We start from the raw sequence: 20693 nt of genomic DNA on the forward strand, positions 1-20693 counted from the left end.
TTACGATGTTGTCATGAACGCACCACGAATCGTGCCAAGTTTGAGCAGATCTCAAAATATCTGGATGGGTGTTGAATGCGCTGGCACGAATGAATCCACCATGCTGCTGACACCCTGCACACTGTTTCTATCGCTTCCTTTGGGGAAGGCTAGTTCGCTAGCCGGGTAACCAGCCTAACCTAGTTCATAACAGCAGGCGTTACATCACTTTAGTTCGTGTCACACCTGTGAAATAACGGTCTAAAGAAGTTGACCCTTTTCAGTCCGTGTAACAGGCACTGTGGCATTAGCATGACACTCTGACCTTTCTAGCTGTAACAAACGTGCAGAAGATTTAGTGATTTAGCAAATTTGTGTTTCAGAGAGGGGCTGTCAAGACGCGACTGCTTTCAACACGCACTGTGAGTAAAACTGGAAAACTAGTTAAACGTTGCTTTGTGTTTCGTAGTTAGTCGTTTTAAATAAGCTGGCAACGATACCTGCAAATTTGTTTTTCTTAGGAGTCACTCTGCCTACTAGCTCTGCAGCGTCGGCTGCTTGTCGTTTCCTCTTGAAGAAAATGCTTAGTGAATTTGGTTAAGGCCTAGCATGCGAAGCTAACAGTTACCTATTTACGTAAGCTAACTAGATACAGTGTTCATACAAGGTACCTTTATAGCATTAGCATTGCGTGGTAGCTTAAAATACCAACACATTTTCGTGTGGTGTACAGTGTAAATATTTAGACTGTAGTGGCGACTATCTAGTCTCGTCAACGAGCTGCTGTGCTAATGCTAACTGTGACGTTGGAGTATTGAGGCGTTAAACCGGCCTGTCTTATTCAGCGCAGTCTGTTAGCTGTACGATGCTAACTTGACACTTTTTTGTTTGTTTAAGGAGTTTGAGACAGAAGAAAAGATGTCCTGTCCATGTGCTTCGGCTGCCAGGTTGTTCCTAAACACTGCTAACAGAGGTACGAAAGGGAAGACGCACACACTCCCTGCCCTACAGCTGCGTTAAGCTGCATGACATTGAGCTATTTGCTTCAACTTGTGGAATCAGGGCCCCAGCTGACCTAGATTACCGTTTGTTATGACAGTTCTGTAGCTAACGTCAACAGGAGGTGAAAAGGTAATTCATGACAGTTTAGAAGCTAAAGTTAGGACAATGTTGTTACATCACCTACGTTTTCGTATTTCAGATTTTAGACCAACAATACATATGATTTCATGACAAACAACAACAAAAACATATGGAGCGATTTTACCCCATGTAAATACACTTCTTGCCTCAGATCGTGAAGTGCTGCTCTTAATAATATACATGAAATAGAAATATGGTCTTTGGTGTTATGGTATTTTATGATTATAATATGTAGTATTAGACATGTTGTTAAAATGCCCTTTTAAATCTTTAAACGTTTCTTAAAAAAAAAAAAAAAAAATGTTTTACTTTTAACCTTTATTTGCCCATTTCCCAGACACAGATGAAGCCTAATTGAAAACTAAAAGGATGTTGGTCTTTTCTTTTTTTTCTTTTTTTTTTAAAAACAGGACTGTCATGCTCTCGGATTCAGTTGTTTTTTCTGAGTCGTCACGGATTTCGGGAAACTCATTTGCCTCCTCGGGTACGTGTGAGGTCGTTTTCAGAGACCTCTGTCTGTTATGGCTCTAAAGATGGGACAACCAAGGATGGTGGAAGTGATGGTGGAAAGGTAATCTTTATTTGCAACATTTTGCAAATGTGGATATACACAACCTAGTTAAAGCAAAGGATGATAATACTTTAATTTAACACATGCTAACACAGTTGTTTTTACACAGAAGAGCCTCAGTGAGGGGAAGAGAATGTCTGGCTCCGGAGGATCGGGTAAGGGTGGAAGCCAGCTACGCTGCCCTAAATGTGGGGACCCCTGCACACATGTAGAGACCTTCGTATGTGAGTACACATATTACTCTTCAACAATTATTTACAAATGATCTAACTGTTGAATGATGTCATGTGATGTTGTGTCAGTTGTGGAAATGTTTGTGTCACAGATGTTTTCTTAAGATATAAAGTTGTTTACCAGTAGTTAAAAAAACAAACCAAAGTAAACAAACTGATCATAAATAAATACATGGTATTATCATTGCTGGAATAAATGGCTGCTGTTACTGGATTCCTCTCAACATGGATGATGAGCAGGGAGGAAAAAAAGATGGATTATGGATTAGACGTCACTTAAATTCATGATTTAGTCAACTTTCGTATTTCTCTGTGACACAGACCTTTGTGCGTGGAAATAACTATAAACACTAGTGTAAACACAGGAGATGAATAGTGCGCCACAAACCACCACTTCAAGTATTTTCCTGGCACAGCTTGTCAAAATAAAGATGTGGATATAAACTGTGTAATGTCGGTTTTATTGCTGTCTCAGGAATGTTTTAGATTTTGTGGTGCCACATAAACATTTTGACTCATAGCTTTAAACCAAGAAGGGCTGTTAGGATTGTTGGACGTGTGAGAAACATCTTGAACACAGGTATATTTGTTTTTACGACTTTCTGACTTTAAATCGGCCAATCATAGTGAGTACTATCAAGTAAAAAAACACATTTACATCAGCTGCATCTGCTTTATTAATTTTTATCTTGGCAATCTAAATCTATAATACACTTTCAGACAGAGAAGTGGTTTGTGATGTACAATTTGTGAGCTGTTTAACAGCCTGTCCTCTTATAGACCACAGGGAAAAGGTGGAAGCTTGTTTTGATGCTCAAATTAAAACACAAACCAAAAATAAAAGCTTGTATGCACACAGTCTGTTTTTCCCACAAAGGCATTCTCTGTGGAAAAATAAATCCATCATACGAGAGACTGGGCTAGGCATCACATGTGTCAAATTATTTTCTTTACATTACTTGTTATTCCTGTACAATATTGAGTCGCGGGGGGGGGGGCTTTGAAATCATCAGGATTTCAGCATTGATTATTTGTAAAATGTGGTCTAATTATTATCAAAAAACAATTACAGTTGCAACACACTTTGACTTGGTTAATGTAAAACTTTACACAAAGTAGTCATTTACAGTTGGGGCCATGAATGAATTACTTCTCTGACAGCTACTGAGAGTCAGGTGTTCCAGTTAGGAAGATAAAACTTGAGTTGCAGATTATAAAGGTCTTTATAAACAAAGGCCTCAGAAAAATCGATATCTGGGTTTTCATTATTTCACAATAAGACAAACAAATGCAGGTAATGTTGAACTTTTTCTGTTGTCTAGGGGTGGGTGGTCCACACCACATTAGTCAGTCAACAAATCTCAGAAATATTCATGAACGATCTATAGCTTACAGAGGAAATGAAAATTAGCAGCTACAGGAAATCTCTGAGGTTATTGGGGAGTTTATTTTCCTAAGCCTGTAGTGCATGCGATGAAGAGAACTGCTTGTTATGTGTCAAATTGTGATTGTCTGTAACTGGACCCTAAATGAGCATGTGTTGACTTTGACTTTTATTGGTAATCAAAGCTGAACAGTATTCAAAACAATGAAGGATCAAAAACATAATAAGGTGCAGTTTTACACTTATTCCATATTTATTTTAGGTTTCAGCATCAGTGGGATTAATGCATAAGTTTATGTTGAAGTGTCTTTAAAAATTGCTTCAGCTTGGTTTAAAAATGTTTCTAACACTGTATGTGGTGTTCTTTTGTAGCATCAACACGATTTGTCAAATGTGAGAAATGTCATCACTTCTTCGTGGTGCTGTCTGAAACGGACTCTAAGAAAGGGCTAAACAAAGAGCCAGAATCTGCTGCGGAGGCAGTGAAACTGGCATTTGCTCAGAAACCTCCTCCACCTCCAAAGAAGGTAAGAAACTGAAGCAGGAAGCAATTTGTCAAAACAAGCTTTTAACATTCGATTGGGAATTTGATTGTATTTTTCTCCTGTTGTGAAGGATAATTTTTTTTTTTTTTTTCCTTCCCAGATATATGCCTATCTTGACAAGTATGTGGTTGGCCAGTCCTATGCAAAAAAAGTGTTGGCAGTTGCTGTGTATAATCACTATAAGCGCATCTACAATAACATCCCCTCTGGGAGCCGACAGCAGGTGGAGGTGGAAAAACAGCCATCTTTAACACCTCGTGGTCAGTAGCAGTCTTTTCTGTAGACACTGCATCATTCTGCATCTAAGGATTTGTTTCAAATAATATCAACCATTAGTGTCTGATGGAAACGACACCTGATTTGATCTTTAAAAAAAAAAAAAAAAAAAGCTTATAAAACTCCCTTTTCGGTATTGGTAGATAGTGCTGAGATTAGTCACATTTTTGGGTGAAATTCTAGTCTTCATTTAACACCAGACAAATGATCCATAAATGAACAAGAGCTGAAATGTAATATGAAACTTTTAAAAAAATGAATGCAGCAGATTATTTTTCATGATTTCAAAACTAAACCTCAAAGTGAAAATACTCTGTGCTGAATGTCTTTCAAACATGGAGTAGAGAATTAGTGAATTCTAAGTTGAATTTGGACACAGCAACAGTATCTCCTAAAAGCAAAGCTCATTTAAATAAGCTGGTAATAAATTAACAAAATATGATCACGCAAGTTTTCACTTTGAAATGTGTTCATGCCAAATGCCAAAATAAATAAGCAGACTTTAAAGTTTGCCACATTGAAAACAATTTAGTTTTAATATTTGCATGTTAAGAATATCAACGGTTACTCTTGAAACGTCCTTACAAATAACCTTAGAGAGGTTACAGCTGTGGCATGAAATTATAATCTGTATTATTTGGCATTTGTTCAATATTTATCATATGATTTCATAAAGCTCTTTTTCAGCGACTGCATTGATAATGTTATAATGTTAATATATATCGGTATTAGTGTTAATAATAATATTGATTTAAGCACTTTCACCCTCTCCCTGTAGAGCTAGAGATGAGAAGACGAGAGGATGAATACAGGTTCACAAGTAAGTGACTGTCCTACTCGCTGTTATCTTTTATCACTTTTGAAGTCACTTAATCAGCAGTTTGTTGTTTTTAAGTTGCACAAATGCCAAAGTGTACAGACCGCTGTGACAGTCAAAGGTTTGTTTTACCTTTTTCAGAGCGATTACATTTTTTTTAATGTATTTATGGCCGTGCCCAGTTTAAAAAATTATGAACTTTGAACTAAAATGATTAAGGAATTTTGTCAACATCAGATAATAGGGTATATTTACAGTTTGTAACAGTGACCTTTTGTATAAAATAAAGAGAAATTGAACGAGTAAAATTACACCCATCAATGATTGACAGACCAGACAAGCAGGTGAAGTTGACCTTTGACCGACTTTCAGCCGTTTGCTAATTTTAGTCCAGCTGTCCTCAGTAACTCACAGTGACACTGAACAGGGTGTGTGTATTTTTAGCCCTTGCTTAGAAACTGTTACTATACACAAATGGTCACATTCATGATCAGTGAATGGCATGTTTGTCTAACAGTGAGTCAAAGGAATGCATTACATTGCATTTTTAGTGATTTATGAAACAGAGTTTTTACAGTTCTTTTTAGTAATGAAGTGTTCTCTTTGCTTGGCTTGTTGTTGCAGAGCTGCTGCAGATTGCAGGAATCAGCCCTCATGGAAATGCTCTCGGGGCATCCATGCAGCAGCAGGCGAGCCAACAGGCACCTCAGGAGAGGAGAGGTGGGGAAGTCCTGGACTCTACACACACTGAGATTAAACTGGAGAAGAGCAACATTATTCTGCTTGGTCCAACTGGTTCAGGTAAGTTGGTTTGTAATACTTTTAAGTCGATTCTGTCAGATACACTGTGCAATGTGTTTGTATTATGTCCTTCCCCAGACAATTTTATGATTCACATAAATTTTCACAGGAAAGACATTGTTGGCGCAGACACTGGCACGTTGTCTGGATGTTCCATTTGCAATTTGCGACTGCACCACACTAACTCAAGCTGGATACGTGGGAGAGGACATCGAGTCGGTTATTGCCAAACTCCTGCAAGATGCCAACTACTCAGTGGAAAAAGCACAGCAAGGTGGGCAGAGGGACTTTATTTACAGAAAGAGTTTCCAGTGTCAGAATGATACGTATGTTTACTAAGTAAGAAACTGCCTGTTTTGAAAACACTGAGCACAAGCGGCAAGCACCAGCAGTATCTAACACAAACATGATCTCGTTCCTCCCCCTCACATCCATCCAACTGTTTCTTTAATGTTAACATGCAATTAATAATAATATTTCATTTGATATAGGAAGTCTCAAATCATTACTTAAGATTAAAAATTAAGACAAGTGTAAGATTAATGAGCAAATATTTGAGTGTCAGGATGTTTGGTTTACCATACAAGCCATTGTTTTACAAAGTAATGAACCTGATTGTTGAACAGATTGATTTATGGTGACCCTAAAGAAAGCAATCTCAGTGGTATTTTATAAAACAAGGCCTGTGACGCCAAAACTCACTAGTAATTAGATTATAGGACTGGGAGTAGATAAGATTAGAGTATAAACAAATTAAAACGGTACCATAGGACTCTTGTATGGAAAACCACTTTGTGAAGCTTAATCATTGAGAAGATTAATGCTGCTTCATTTTCATATACATTACTGAGTTACTCTGCTACAACACATCTAAAAACTAGAATGCTTTTTTCATGTTGCATCCTTTACTATGCTAAAGAATGTGTTTATGGCTTTACCATGTTCGATATACTGACAAGAAGAGGAACAGGTTTAAATTAATTGGATTTCAGATTAAATTAACAGGTTAGCCTACACATGCACTGTACTCTGCACTGCATGTTTACAAGCTTTCAGCATGAATACTGGTGAGGTGTATGCACCAGAAAGCATGAAATTGGAAGAAAATACTAAGCAGTCATCCACAGGAAGCTCATCAAAGACAAGAAGTGTCTCAGGCAGTGTCTTGGTAAGACATTAAGCTTTGTTCTCCTGTTTCATGTGCAGGTATTGTGTTTCTGGATGAGGTTGACAAGATTGGCAGTGTTCCTGGAATCCATCAGCTGAGAGATGTGGGTGGTGAGGGAGTTCAGCAGGTTAGTGTGCAAACTTTATGCAGCAGTTTGTTTAAAGGCTGCAACAAATTATTTTTTGATTATACTTTTATTTAATTTAGAGCTCATATGTTTGATTTATTCCTCCTTGTTAAAGTTTTAGCACAGTCCAGGTGGATGTTTTGAGATTTTTTGTTTGTTTTGTCCAAACACAGACAGATTTTGTTTACATTTGTGACCTTGCGGTTTTCTGTTTGTTATTGTCTGTATTGGTCAACTGAGACTTACAATCACTTTTTCTGCTCTGTCAGGGTTTACTTAAACTTCTGGAGGGTACAGTTGTCAATGTTCCTGAGAAAAACTCCAGGAAACTGAGAGGAGAAACGGTGCAGGTTGACACAACAAACATACTCTTTGTTGCATCTGGTGCCTTTAATGGACTTGACAGAATCATTAGCAGAAGAAAGAATGAAAAGGTAACCTTGACAAGGCTCAGACGTATTGCACGCCAGCAGGTGTTCAGCCTGTTTGTTATTCCTGCCTCTAAAATGCTCCTTGTGTTTCATGTCTGTCCAGTATTTGGGTTTTGGAACTCCCTCTAACCTCGGGAAAGGGCGCCGTGCAGCCGCTGCTGCAGATCTGGCAAACACCAGCGGTGAGACAGACACCGTAGCAGAGATCGAGGAGAAGGACAGGCTGCTGAAGCACGTCGAGGCCAGGGATCTAATTGAGTTTGGAATGATCCCAGAGTTTGTTGGCCGTCTTCCCGTTATCGTTCCTCTGCACAGCTTGGATGAAGACACGCTTGTCCGGATCTTGACTGAACCACGCAATGCTGTAGTGCCCCAGTACCAGGCTCTGTTCAGCATGGACAAAGTAAGAGTTCTAATATTGTAGTTGCTGCAGTGCCGTGTGGGTGGTGGGGGTAGACATTCTCATATTTGGGCTGCTGTGTTTGCCCAGTAGGGTTTTCTTGAGTCAAAATACAGCATTGTCCTCTCAAATATCTCCAAATATCACACACTCCTTTTATTTATAATACAAACACTTTCCAGAAAGTAATCTGATGCATGTACTTTCTTGTTTCACTGGTACCAAAAACTCATGTCTCTCTAAACACGGCCTCTATTTCTTTTGTTAGATCAGATGTACAGAAACATAATAATACATTTGTGTTTGTGAGTTAAATGACTTGATTTTTAGAATTAAAATTAAATGGTCAATATCTTTTGTTTCAGTGTGATCTCAATGTGACTCAGGATGCCTTGAGGGCAATAGCAAGAATGGCTTTAGAGAGGAAAACTGGAGCTCGTGGCCTCAGATCCATCATGGTATGTGATTCTTACACAAAGTGCCAAACTTTCGTTTTTATTTTTTGTTCTTGTGTGGTGTAAAGTGAAAACTTGTCTTCACGCACAGGAAAAACTCCTCCTTGAGCCCATGTTTGAGGTGCCCCACTCTGACATCATGGCTGTTGAACTGGACAAAGATGTTGTCCAGGGAAAATCCCAACCCAGATATGTCAGGTCAGTACCTCTCCTCACAGTGTCGGGGGTAGATGGGTCATGCTACAGATCAGTTTTCTTAGACAGAGTACACAGCGACTCAGTAACTGAAACTTGACCTGCATCCTTTATTTGAATTTCAGAACTCCTGCCAAGGATTCGGCAGAAGAGGAATACGACTCTGGCATCGAGGAGGACAACTGGCCTCGGCAGGCAGACGCTGCTAACAACTGAACCATTTTACCCTAAAGGCCATGCTGTCGCAAGTCATTAGATCACAATGAACCTTTTGGATACCAAGTTTGGTACCAACTCTTTTATTAAAGCCCCTGACGAATAAGCTGTGGACACTGGTGGGGGGAGGGTTTTTGTGATGAAGTTAAGAGAGTGTAACAGCCTTGGGTCCTGTGCATCAGATATAGATTCTATAGTGGTGCACTGACAAGGTGGACCTTAAAATATTTCAATCTCTGGGGATTGTTAACATTTTATCTATATAAAGATAATGAAATTTTATTCATGGAAGTATTTGTAGCTAGTTTGTTTTTCCTTTTTGTAGTGAGGGGCTATAATGGTAAGGGAAGCAAATGGAAATTATGGGATCATACTGTACACTTGCAAACATGGGATGCTGAGAAAGACCCGATATGATGTTAACATGTTAGCTGATGCCTCATCAGGGCATCATATTCCATGAGCACATCAATATTTTTGATGTTTTCTTTTTCCTTTACCACCATTGTAATAATGGTGCTCACAGTGAAATCAGCTGTAAATGTTTAGGGACACTGCTTAGGTAGCATTTGTAAGCAGTTTGTATGACATGACCTCTAATTATTAGAACATATTGTGAGGTATAATGCACCAGCACGCTAATTACAGCAGGTGAGACACAATGGTGACCTTTTAAACAGCCAGAATGGTTATTTTCAGTTTTTGGCTTTCTCCTTTAGCACACTTTTTAGGGAATGTATAAGTGTTTACTTAGAGACCTCTGTCTCACAGAGGGCTGTTTCACAAAGCTGGTTAGCCGGGTCACTTTTGAAGTATCAGTGAAATAGCTTCTGAAGTTTTGTTTTATAAGAACTGAACCGTGTTCAGATGCTCTCTTTCCCGTTAATGCTGGCTGCCCCTCCAAACCTGCTTTGTCAAACACCCCTCAGAGCTGCACGGATATTTTTTTATTTTCCTCACCTTACCTTTAGTGATGTAATATCCTGTTACTAAATGGTACTTCAGTACACGTCTGTAATCAAGCCTCTACTTAAATGCTCTGACTGAACCATGCTGCTGTGCTCTTTAAAATGCTGTTTGTGCTTTCAAACTAGATTAAACTAGATTTGTTCCCCCCTTTGCTTGAAGCTTCATTTTATTTTACTAAAGTTTTCAGAGGTCTGTTACAGAACCTGTACCCCCCCACCCCCAAAATTTTGTGAATCTTAAATTTATTGTGATTGTTTAAAGTGTACAAATAAAATGTATATCTCTGTACAAATTTTTAATTGTTCTTTCATTCTCATTTAAGTTTGAGGTGTGATAAAACCTTAAAATAAATGAATGCAACAGACATCACAATGTTGCGATGCACTGTTAGGCTGTCACCTTTATGTAATCAGCTAATCTCTGGAAAGTATCATGCTGTGCTTTGTTTCCTGATACCTCAGCATTTCCATAATCCTCCTCCTAGTACACAGGAAAGTCACAAAGTGTCCGTACGAAGTCTTTAGTGTGGCCTTGAATACAGGTGGAAAATGATACAATCTGCTGAAAGGGATAAAATAGTGAAGTTTTAATAGTAATACTTATATTTATTAGAGACAAATGTATTAGATTGTTTTTCAGAATGTAATATTTATATTTTGTTTTGGTGTTACATGGTTTAATTTTGATATGTTTGTTTGATATATTTCTATTGGCTCTGTGACAGTGGGATTAAAGCAGGCACCTGAGGTATTATTGGTAAACAAACCCAGTGATGTCAGAGGCTTAGTGGCGAAGGGGTTTATCACGTCTGCTGTTTGTGAGTCATTTACTCCAAACACTTGCCGATTGTTTCAGAGGACCGTGGACCTGGAAGAACATATCTGACCAAGGTAAACATTTCTAAAAATAAAACTTTCTTTTAAACTTAAAGCTGGAGATACAGGAGCTCTTCATGTCTTCTGATGCAGGTTGGTGATTTGAAGCATTTTGGTGGTGATGAACATGCTGGAAGATGTCCCGTTTCAGACCCAGCTGGGTCCACTGGAGGAAGAAATGCAGCTGTTGCCTGCTCCGGACATTACTCTACCAAACTGCCGACAGATAATGAAGGAAACTGAGGTCAAACATTAAAAATTTTTTTCCAAAAATATCTCACTATACAGCCTGTGTGTTCTTTCTTGTTCAGTGTCTGCTTGCAATTTATTTTCTCAGTTTAATTACTTGAAAATCCAGGGTTTGAGTTTTGGAGTTTAGCAAAGCTTTTTTTTTTTTTTTTCATTTTAATGGACTTCTGAAGTTACAGATTCTAATAAGAGTTTAAACACTGCTGAAGACAATGTTCTCCTGAAACAATATGCACGCTGTAATGAAGGATTAAGTTCAAATAAAAGTGCTAAATTGGGCTTTTACTGTGAAGCTGAAAATGTTTTTTATTGCACCTTACGAACATTACTGGCATAGGTCTTTTTCCCCTGGAAGAAAAGCACAGGTTGTATGATAAAATTAGTATATTTAGGGTCAAGTGCCCACTTGAATACTACACAGTTATTATTTCTGTTTTTAGTAACCCCCACACCTGTAAATGTCAGCTGTGAAAAGGAGATAATGCTTCAAATCTTTATGATTTTTCTGCAGTATGGATTCAACCTGGAGAGATGGATTTTAACTGGCCAGCAGCCAGTGTGCCAGGCTCCATCCTGCCCACCTTACTGGTTGATGTTCAGCAGCCCTAAGGAGAGTCACAGAGTCACTTCCAGGAGCAGCGATCAGCGGGCCCCCAACCCTCGGCCCCGCAGCCACAGCTTGAACTCTGCAGATGCTCACTGGCTGCGCCATCGCACCGTCAAGTTCCTCGTATCTGACTCTGATGATGAAGATGGTTATCATGAGGACAATGAAATGTCCTCTACTGAAGATGCCCCTCACCTCATCAAGGGCAGGGAGCGGCCCCGGAGCGCTTCACTCAAAGACCCGATCTCCAGAGTCAAAGACATGCACCTTGGTGCTTCCCCTCATGACTGTAAGACTGGCTCAGCTCAGAGTTTCAGAGGTCACAGGGGCATGTCTTCTCCCCAAGAGTGCAGACAGCCTCTGCGTGTGCTCGAGCAGCACAGATCACAGCAGGCCAGCCCGCTCCCTCAGGGCCAGAAGAACATCAAGAAGAGGCAGCGCTCTTCAGGCAGGAAGTTGTCCCAAAACACACCACCCGCTGGACCTTCCCCACCGAGGCAACAACAACGACCCTCCTCTGCAGGGCCTGTTTTGAAAAACCGCAGAAAGAAGGTTGGTTTTTCTGAGAGCGTCACGTAACAATATAATACTTGAAGCAGGTAAAGCTGTTTTCTCTTATTTGTGCCTGGTCTTCCCTTGTCATCATCAGGTTCTGACGAGCGATGTCTCTCGGGGGGTTTTCTTCGACTGTGCTGCAGAGCTTTTGACAGCCCTCAGCCAGGAAGAGAGAGAGTTACTTGAAACAATCACTGAGAAAGGCTACCCTTTGAGAACAGCTATTCTGGCGCTGCAAAAGACAGGCTATAGGAGCCCTGAGAAGGTTTGTACTACAGTAGGGTTACAACATGCTGTTTAAGGTTGCATTTTTCAAGGAAACTGTGAACTCTTAAGTCTGACTGAGTAAATTCTGACTTGAAATTAAAACTTTTAGGATAGAGCAGCACAGTGATACAGTAGTTAGCACCAAGAAGGTTCAAATCTACTAACCAGCTGGAGCCTTTTGTGTTTAGTTTGCATGTTCTCCTGCCTGTGTGGGTTCTCTGGCTTCTTTCCACAGTCCAAATACCTGCATGTTGGGTTAACATGTGAATCTAAATTGGCCATAGGTGTGAAAGTGAGCATGAATGGTATCCGTCTCCTTGTTAGCCCAGCAACACAGTGGTGACCTTATGAGAGGTGGGATAAGATATATCCTATTGTATTTTTATTAAAGACACTGGGGATCAAGTCTGGCCTCAGGTGCTCTTACTACTGAAAAGCCCCAAGGTATATGTCGACTCACCAGTATGCTTCAATTAAAGCATTCAGTCCAGGTTTGGAGGACTGTGTCTTTAAAATCTGGAGCCAGAAGGGTATAAGTTGTTTGGGAGACATCTATATTGAGGGCCAGCTTGCCCCTGTCCAAGAAGACATTCAAGCTTTCCATTGCACACATCTTTCAAGTTTTCAAACTTAAGACATGTATCCTTTTTAAGGATGAACAGAAGCCCAGCCATGCGGTCTTGGATGGTCTCCTGAAAATTAAGCTATTTTCCAAAGGAGCTGTGTTTCAACTCTACAGCATCCAACAAAATGTAAATGGTCCATCCTGAGAATCATTCCAGGCAGATTGGCATGTAAATCTGGATTGGTAAACATTCACAGTATCTCTATAAACGCTCAGAACATCTCGATACAATTCAAAGTTGTCCATACTTCAACTAGATTACGTAAAATATTCAAAGGCACTTCACCTCTGTGTGTAAAATTTTGAACAGAGCAAGGAACCCTATCTAATGATTTCAACAACAGTTACAGTAACAGTTCAGAAATGTTTTGGGGTAACTTAGAGTTTTTCCACCATGGCTTTAAATAGGGAATCACCAATCACCATGAAATTGGTGATCAAAATAAATCTTCCATTCACCATTGTCCTGTGGATTAACAATCTCACATTGTACTATGAACACTTATAACTCAAGTAATGTTATTTCTGAGCCGCCGCCAATGATCTGTTTGTTTTGTATACCTGTGTTTTTTAAGTATTTAAAAACCAATACACACATCCTTAAAAAAAAAAAAAGTAATGGCATCAGAGAAAAGAAGAGGTTTAAAATACAACAATCACAATTATCCCTCACCTAATTTGCAGTACTTGGCAAACCAATGTTTTTCTAATGCATTAAAACATAAAACACATCTGTAAAGTAATAGTATGTAGGTCAAGCTATATCCTGTATTTACATTCCCAAATGTTAATGAATAGACTTCATAAAAATTGTACACAGAAATTGATAAAATTCATGCTTTTTCTGCTATCGTCAGGTGCTAAAATACCTGGTTACCTGTGATCGTCTGTGTCAGTTGGGTTATGACCAAGCACAGGTGGAAGAGGCTTTGGAGATGTTTCAGAACTGCGAAAGCAAGGTAAATCCAGTTTTTCCAAGTCAGGTTGAAAAGACAGCACCCGTCACACCCTATTGTAACTTGACATGAAGCAGCAAAACAATATCTTCTTTTTCCAGGCTGCTGAGTTCCTGCGCCTGTTGGCTCAGTTTAATGAGATGGGCTTCCAGCAAAGCGCAATCAAAGAAGTGCTGCTTGTTCATGAAAATCACCGTGAGAGGGCTCTTGAGGAGCTCATGACACGCATGGCTTAAACAAGTCATCACATTTCCAGCATAAAGAAGGGAAGGACTTTCACATCCACTCACTAGAAGAGCACTCGTGAGAGCTCAGTTCCTCCAGACCAGTCCCCTACCTATAGTTTTATAGAAAGTTGGAACAATACTTTAAAAATTACAATTATAACTCTGGCAAGGATTGGCCTCTGGCTGAATTCAAATACTGCTTTTTGGCTTGCACTCAGCTGAAGTAAAACCATGTTCAGCTGAAAAATGAGGGGCAGGAATGACGGGAAAATAATAGTCACAGAGAACAAACTGCTTTATAAACGTTTATTTACAGGTTAAGGAAAAGAATAAAACCACCCTATGTTTGGTTTCTGATGAGCAAAATTAGCTGTCAATCCAGCTGGAAAAAGAAAATCATGGTGCCACTTTCCAATTTCCACTTTAGTAAAACAGTAGTGCTCTAGATAACAGATAATATTTAATTTAAGCCAAAATAAAATAGGATCAAATAAAAACATCGTAAAAATTTCAAAATGCCAGAGAAATGCAAACAGCAGAGGAAACCATGGAATAATTTCTAATAAGGAGAAATGTTGACAAAATATTTACAGTTTTTTGTTCATTGTGTCAACAAACTACCCCTGAGGTGGGTGAACCTCTGTGCCAGAGCAGCTCCGTTGAACCATCACTGATGACTGACAGTCGAGTTCAGCAGTCCCGACTTTACATTCGATTTAGAAGCCTTCGTGAGGTCCCTCTGTAAGAAACAGTCCAAATTAATGTTTCCACATTTAAAAAAAGAAAAAGAAAAAGATCAAAGGTAAAATATTTGTGTATCAACATGGTTTTTTCACATGACAAATTAAGTAGATGTATTCATTTTGGAAACCTTTAACCTCATGATGACGAGATTTGAGTCATGTGGTGGAAAGTTTTAGCTGCGGCTCAGACAAATAAGTCATTGAGACTTTGGCATGACAGGAATTTTTTTTAATTTATTATTTATAGCACAGGGCTGTAGCGATTTCAATATTTTTTCATAAGACCTAGTGTACTTTGACTATTTTATTTATACATTCATTGTAGACAGATTCTTTTGGCTGTCCCTTTATTAACAGGGGGTTGCCTCAGTGGATGGATCAGTAACTTTGCTTATATGCTGGCTGCCCCTTCTGACGCAATCCCCCTGCCCGCTCTCCCAGTGGATGTGTCAAACACTATATGTATACTTATATGTAAAAGGTGGTGTTTTGTATAAATCTCAATACAAATAATCAACATTTTCTATATATTAATTACTGCTGACAGTATGACGAAATTTGGAATACATGTATTCAAACATTAAAAGATGTCTGAAAGCTTTGTTTTTTAAAGTCTTGTCATTATGTTATAAATGATTTTTGTAGCTTTTTCTTTGCATCACAACTGCATAATGTGGGAATTTCATCTGCATTATAAAATACACGTACACCCACATAGCAAGAAATTAAACAAGTTGTACATTTGGTCGTAAACTTAAACTGTGAGCCAAATGTTTAGTCTTACAATAGTGGACTAAACAGATGTAAAAACCCCATTTACCGCAAATTCCGAATAGGAGCCAGCAACAGAGTTAAAGGTGAAGGTGTGATCTTGAGTATCCTGAGACCTTAGTGGTGTGCCACTTGGAGTGTTTCTATTAAGGTGGGAGATATTTTCCTTGTTTCGCTCTAGTGCACGGGGTGCCTTTCCATGTCCAGGGGTTCGCAGGCCAAGACCCTACAATGAGACCAACTAGAATGATGATGTGTTTTGGCAAGCCCTTTCATTTTAAAGACTATATAGGACATTATGACAGATGAGCACTTTTGCCACGTCCAATATCTTGACATACAAAATAATGCACTTCATATTATGTATATTTATCTTAATTAACGACACTGGACCTGACTAGAATGAAAAGTTATCAGTGTCAATGTCTGCATCATATTCAGGACACACTAAACTCAAACGTTGACCAACATTGAGTCTAGGTACAAACTAATGTAAGAGTTTTTACTGTTTCAACATAAAAAAATAAATAATAATACTACTACTACTACTACTACTACTACTAATAATAATAAGGATCAAACCTGTCTAAGATAATGAAAAAAAAAAAATAATAAAAAAAATCTAATCCTGATGGTTTGACTGTCAAAAACACAACATGAAGCAAAATACCTTGCTAGCAGACAACGGTGGTTTCTGGGTGGACGTCTGGCACATGGTCCCACTGAGGCCTGAACTCAGAAAGCTGGTTGGAGTGGAGAAAGTCAAGGTGCCATTGAGCTGAGTGGACAGGGGACAAAGGTGTTTCAGTCAGTGCTCATGTTTGACATTAACAGTTACAGAAAAAAAAAAAAAAAAAAACCAGAAATATCTAGCTTTTACCTTTTTCATTTTTCCAGGTGTGGGAGTCCCTCCTATCCGCCTTTTAGATGGCGTTCTCATCATCGTTCCATACAGCATTTCCTCTTGTATCTGCTTAGTTTTCTTCATTTGCTATTTTCCAAAGAACAATACATTAAAAAAAACAAAACAAAAAACAAACAAGCACTGGCAAAACTACAAAACTACTGCTACAGGGAAATGAAAGTCACGACAGAGTGTGTCACAGCAATAACTTCACATACCCTTTCAAGCTTCTCCTTCTCCTTTTCACTGTGGTGTTGATCCCACTGCTGCTGCACATAATCGAGGAATTTCTGTCCGTTCACCAGAAAATCTTTGCCATGCTCCTGCTCCCAAGCGTCGATTTGGGCTTTCAGACTCTTTTCCAACTGAAAACAAGCATAACAATTTTTATGTTGTCACAAAAGAGGGGCTTTATTGCATTTACTTCTCTTATATGTACACTTTACTACAAACAGCCACCACTGTGAAACAATACCAATGCTTTAAATAATGAGGCGAGAGTCTAATGCGAGAATAATCCCTGTGAGCCAAAACTCAAGGCTTCACACTTTAATTATTTCTCTGAACTTTCCTTGTTCCAAGAAAATCCCAAAGCAGTTGAACTCACAGAATAAAAAGTTGACCATAGACTGCAAGGCTGAAATGCAGGGCCACCCACCAGAGGCCCTTTGCTGCATGTGTCCCCTGACTAGGCCATGTAAATAAAGCCCATTTTGAACAGCAAAATGTGCATTTTTGGATTAGTAGAGCTCAGCTGATTCCCTTTTAACAGGATCTGCACTGACAGTGGACTGTCAGATTACATCAATTTCTAAAATGCCCTTGATGAACAGACATATGTACCTGAACCACAGAGTGACAGTCATTTAATATCCCCATCTGTTGGACAAAACCAGCAATACAGCAATGCAGTTTTGCTTCATCTCCTTTTATTTGCCAATTCATCCAATGTGACATCTTTGAAATGCCTTCTAAGAGAATATCTTACAGGCTGCCATCTGTTTACAGTAAAGCTATGTATTTACTGAAGCAGCACAGCCAACAACCAAACCAAAAAAACCCCCGAAATTCTCACCTTAGGCAAACTTTTCTGCAGGTCAGTTCTCTGCTTCTCTTCTTTCAGAAGGTTCCCACCCCTGTTGTTGAATCTTGAAGGGTCATTAGCCTTTTTCTAAAAGGGGAAGCATACAGCCACATGTCACCACACCCAGAGATGGGCATTTTAAAAGCTTCCACAAAAAACTTAGAGACAGCACTCACGTCAAGCTCCAAGTACAACGTCCAGTTGTCCTGCCATTTAGTGACTCCCTCAAAGAGTGCTTTGTGGTCCTCATAATACTTCTTCAAGGTCGTGATCTCAGCCTCATGTAGATTGAGGAGCTCTTCTGTGAAATCATCTGAGGAAAGAAAAGATGTACCAGAACAGTGACTCCCTCTGTGACCTTTGGTGCACATGTTTGAAATAAAGCGATCGTTATTAAAACAGACATTCACCATCATGATATGGTGCAAAAGCTTGTTGCTGTTCAGGGCTGTAGAAACATTTCGTCCATAGGAGGGCAATCTCTGCTCGGATGGCCTCAATGACACTTTGCATGCTCTGCATTTTCAGCACCTCTAGACGCTGGACCTCAGCCTGGAGCTGGAAACACAGGATACACATTATCAGAACCTTTTACGAGGGTTTAGAGGGTCTGGGTGGAAAAATAAACAGACACATTACTGAAAAAAATCATAAATCAAAAGGTAGATTTGTACCGCTTCAATATTTCTCTTCTTTGTGTTGATCATATGCTCTGAGAAAATTTCCCTGTCTTCTTGGGGAATCTGAAGCCGTTCCCAGAGCTCCTGGATCTTAGTGCGGTAACCTGAACAAAGGAGCTCATTCTCAGCCTTGCGGTTTTGCAACTGGAAGAAGGAAGAAGAAGAAATTATCCACGTTATTCTATGCAATACTGCAGACAGATCACATTAGAAAAGGAAAGATCACAAACTCACTTGACCGAGGAGGAGTTTGAGAGCAGCAATGTTGTCATTCGACAGGCAAAATGCCTCTTCATCCTCACAAATCACATCCGTCTCAAAACTGGTTTCTGGCTGCTGCTCCAGATCATCCATGCATACAATGATCTCCTTTTTGATGCTCACAAATTCCTTGTGACGATGTTCCTGCAGTGATGAGACAGGTTACAAACCAAGAGCAAAAACTGAAATATTCAAGAAACAAACAGAAAATCAAAAACACCTTCTCTTTGGTGAGATCAGCAAGGTAGGCCCGATAGCTCTCTAGCTGTGTTGATGATGGAACAGAGTCCTGGTTGATGCAAAAGGGGGTAGTGCACATAACATCACACAGCTCTCGGTCTTTGACAACCAGGCCTTTAAGCTCTTCCATTCTTTGCTTTTTGTGCTCCTTCATCACCTCCAGATGTGTGCGGCAGTTCTTCTCCATCTGCAACATGCTGCAGCCATCCTCCTCCTGCAAAGAAATCCAGAAGGTAAGGCCTAACACAGATCGTCTTGTTGGTTATAAAGAAACACTCAGACACACTTCTCAAATGTAAATACCTCAAAAGGGGGCATCTGAAGCTCACTATACAAAATACTGAGTTCCTTGCGACAAGACTCTATACTTTTCAATACTCGCTTCTTGAGCTCCTCTTCTTCAGCAATCATGAGGTCCAGCAAACCCTGAAGGCAAAAAAAAAGCAAAGAGGCAATGGATTAGTCCTACAAGGCCAAAAGGTACCATAATGTACACCAGTGTCGGGACTCACTTTAATGTGCTTGTGAACATCATTAGTCCTTTGTAGGCGCTGCTCTTCAGGAATCCCTATCTCTTCCCAAATATCCTGCAACCTGACCAGGGCTCGGTTCAGGTAGGCAACAGACTCTGCGGCATGGACTTCACTGGAAGAGAAACAGACCCTCAAGTTTGTTAAGATACACTTTACCATAAAAATTGAGCAAATCCTTTGTTGCAGCAGTTCAAAAATAAGCTAAATACAAAAAAACATAACAAAATGGCATAAAAAAGTATAAAGGTATACATTTCAGTGAAATAAAATACAACATCACAACGCAATACAAGTAAAAATTCAATTTCATGAAGTAAAACGTAACCCCTCACGGGTTCAGGGTAACAGAGTGTAAAGTGTGGTGGATACTGTAATAAAATGAGCTGGTGTACGGGTACGAGGCTAACAATCAAATCAGACAGGTTTCGCTGGGTTTTTCCTGACTCAAAGTGGCCCTCGGGGTGTGTGTGTGCGCGCGTGTGTGTGTGTGTGTGTGTGTGTGTGTGGGGGGGGGCTGTATGTTAGCAGGACTTGAATATTTTAACTGGTGTTTCAATTACTCAAAATGTAAACACAAATGTATATTATTTTATACTACAGTAAGCCAGGGATTTTAAAACCAGACAGGAAACAGCTGTGTTAGCGCCCGAAAAGCCAGACGCCACAGCCCTTCCACCATCGACCGAGCAAACTAACATTTAAATAGTTGCAGACGGCGTAGCATATACGTGGTACCCCTAATATTAAATAGTATGAGTGACCAAAAAAGCCTAATAGTAATGACAGCATAACCTAACGACTGCTCCGTCTGAATGTGTGAAACAGGCTGTGCGAGTTTTCTCACAATTAACATTAAATGCTAACGCTAATCAGCAAGTTAAGAACACAAGTTACATAAACCGCTAAAAAAAATATATTTATATTCAGTACTAACCTCACTCTCATTTCGCCACCGCAGACAATAGAAATGTTTTAAAAATAGTCGTCCTGTTTCTGCAAACGGTCTTTTGACTCCTCAAATAAGAAAATCTAGGTTAAAGTCAGTACAGTTGCCCGACTGCCCGTTCGTTTGTCTGGTGCATTTGAAATTTGCACCGAAACAATGCTTGGACTCTGATTGGCTGGTGAAATGACGTCAGCGGAAATAGCTCTGGAGCGGAACCAGATAACTTGTAAAATAAAAGCTTATATTTGCTGTACTTGGAACGTCTCCCACTTGTCCAAACTGCGGGGCTGCAGCAGTTTCCAGCAAGAGGTAAATGGGGATATATTGCTTTAATGATTCATAGGACAGTGTTTGAAATGTCTGCAACAAAAAACAAACAAACGAACAAAACAAAACAAAGAAAAATAAAAGTCTTTCCTCTTAAAATAGCTAGGTATAATTACTGGACTGAAAACGACTG

General features: G+C 39.5%; 3 protein-coding genes across 6 annotated transcripts; 2 read left to right on the forward strand and 1 right to left on the reverse strand.

Annotated features, from left to right (window-relative positions):
• Positions 1-73: 73 nt before the first annotated feature.
• Positions 74-9045, forward strand: clpxb (caseinolytic mitochondrial matrix peptidase chaperone subunit Xb). 2 transcript variants are annotated; one of them, XM_003443854.5, is made up of 15 exons: positions 75-401; positions 877-952; positions 1533-1693; positions 1803-1917; positions 3683-3837; positions 3956-4115; positions 4910-4951; positions 5573-5749; positions 5859-6023; positions 6956-7044; positions 7314-7478; positions 7579-7878; positions 8241-8333; positions 8422-8528; positions 8651-9045. In XM_003443854.5, exons 2-15 carry the CDS (start codon positions 898-900, stop codon positions 8739-8741), a joined length of 1875 nt encoding a protein of 624 aa, XP_003443902.1. In that variant the 5' UTR covers positions 75-401; positions 877-897; the 3' UTR covers positions 8742-9045. The 2 variants fall into 2 exon arrangements, with proteins under 2 accessions (XP_005450902.1, XP_003443902.1); XM_005450845.4 differs by lacking the exon at positions 4910-4951 and having other exon boundaries at positions 74-401; positions 8651-8773.
• A 955-nt stretch (positions 9046-10000) lies between these two features.
• LOC102081758 (ubiquitin-associated protein 1-like) lies at positions 10001-14721 on the forward strand. Its single transcript, XM_013270562.3, has 6 exons — positions 10001-10600; positions 10679-10829; positions 11346-11993; positions 12091-12261; positions 13746-13847; positions 13946-14721. Exons 2-6 carry the CDS (start codon positions 10707-10709, stop codon positions 14078-14080), a joined length of 1179 nt encoding a protein of 392 aa, XP_013126016.1. The 5' UTR covers positions 10001-10600; positions 10679-10706; the 3' UTR covers positions 14081-14721.
• LOC100693066 (protein regulator of cytokinesis 1) lies at positions 14364-20409 on the reverse strand. Of its 3 annotated transcripts, none has more exons than XM_005450838.4 (14): positions 20222-20409; positions 19267-19399; positions 19058-19180; positions 18735-18968; positions 18488-18658; positions 18248-18397; positions 17984-18131; positions 17750-17886; positions 17565-17660; positions 16708-16854; positions 16466-16576; positions 16256-16363; positions 15702-15811; positions 14364-14810 (listed from the first exon to the last, which is right to left on the reverse strand). In XM_005450838.4, exons 1-14 carry the CDS (start codon positions 20230-20232, stop codon positions 14777-14779), a joined length of 1713 nt encoding a protein of 570 aa, XP_005450895.1. In that variant the 5' UTR covers positions 20233-20409; the 3' UTR covers positions 14364-14776. The 3 variants fall into 3 exon arrangements, with proteins under 3 accessions (XP_005450895.1, XP_003443991.1, XP_019217240.1); XM_003443943.4 differs by having other exon boundaries at positions 15635-15811; XM_019361695.2 differs by lacking the exon at positions 15702-15811.
• Between the last annotated feature and the right edge of the window lie 284 nt (positions 20410-20693).

The sequence above is a fragment of the Oreochromis niloticus genome, linkage group LG7 (assembly GCF_001858045.2).
Source record: "Oreochromis niloticus isolate F11D_XX linkage group LG7, O_niloticus_UMD_NMBU, whole genome shotgun sequence".
Lineage (NCBI taxonomy): Eukaryota > Metazoa > Chordata > Actinopteri > Cichliformes > Cichlidae > Oreochromis > Oreochromis niloticus.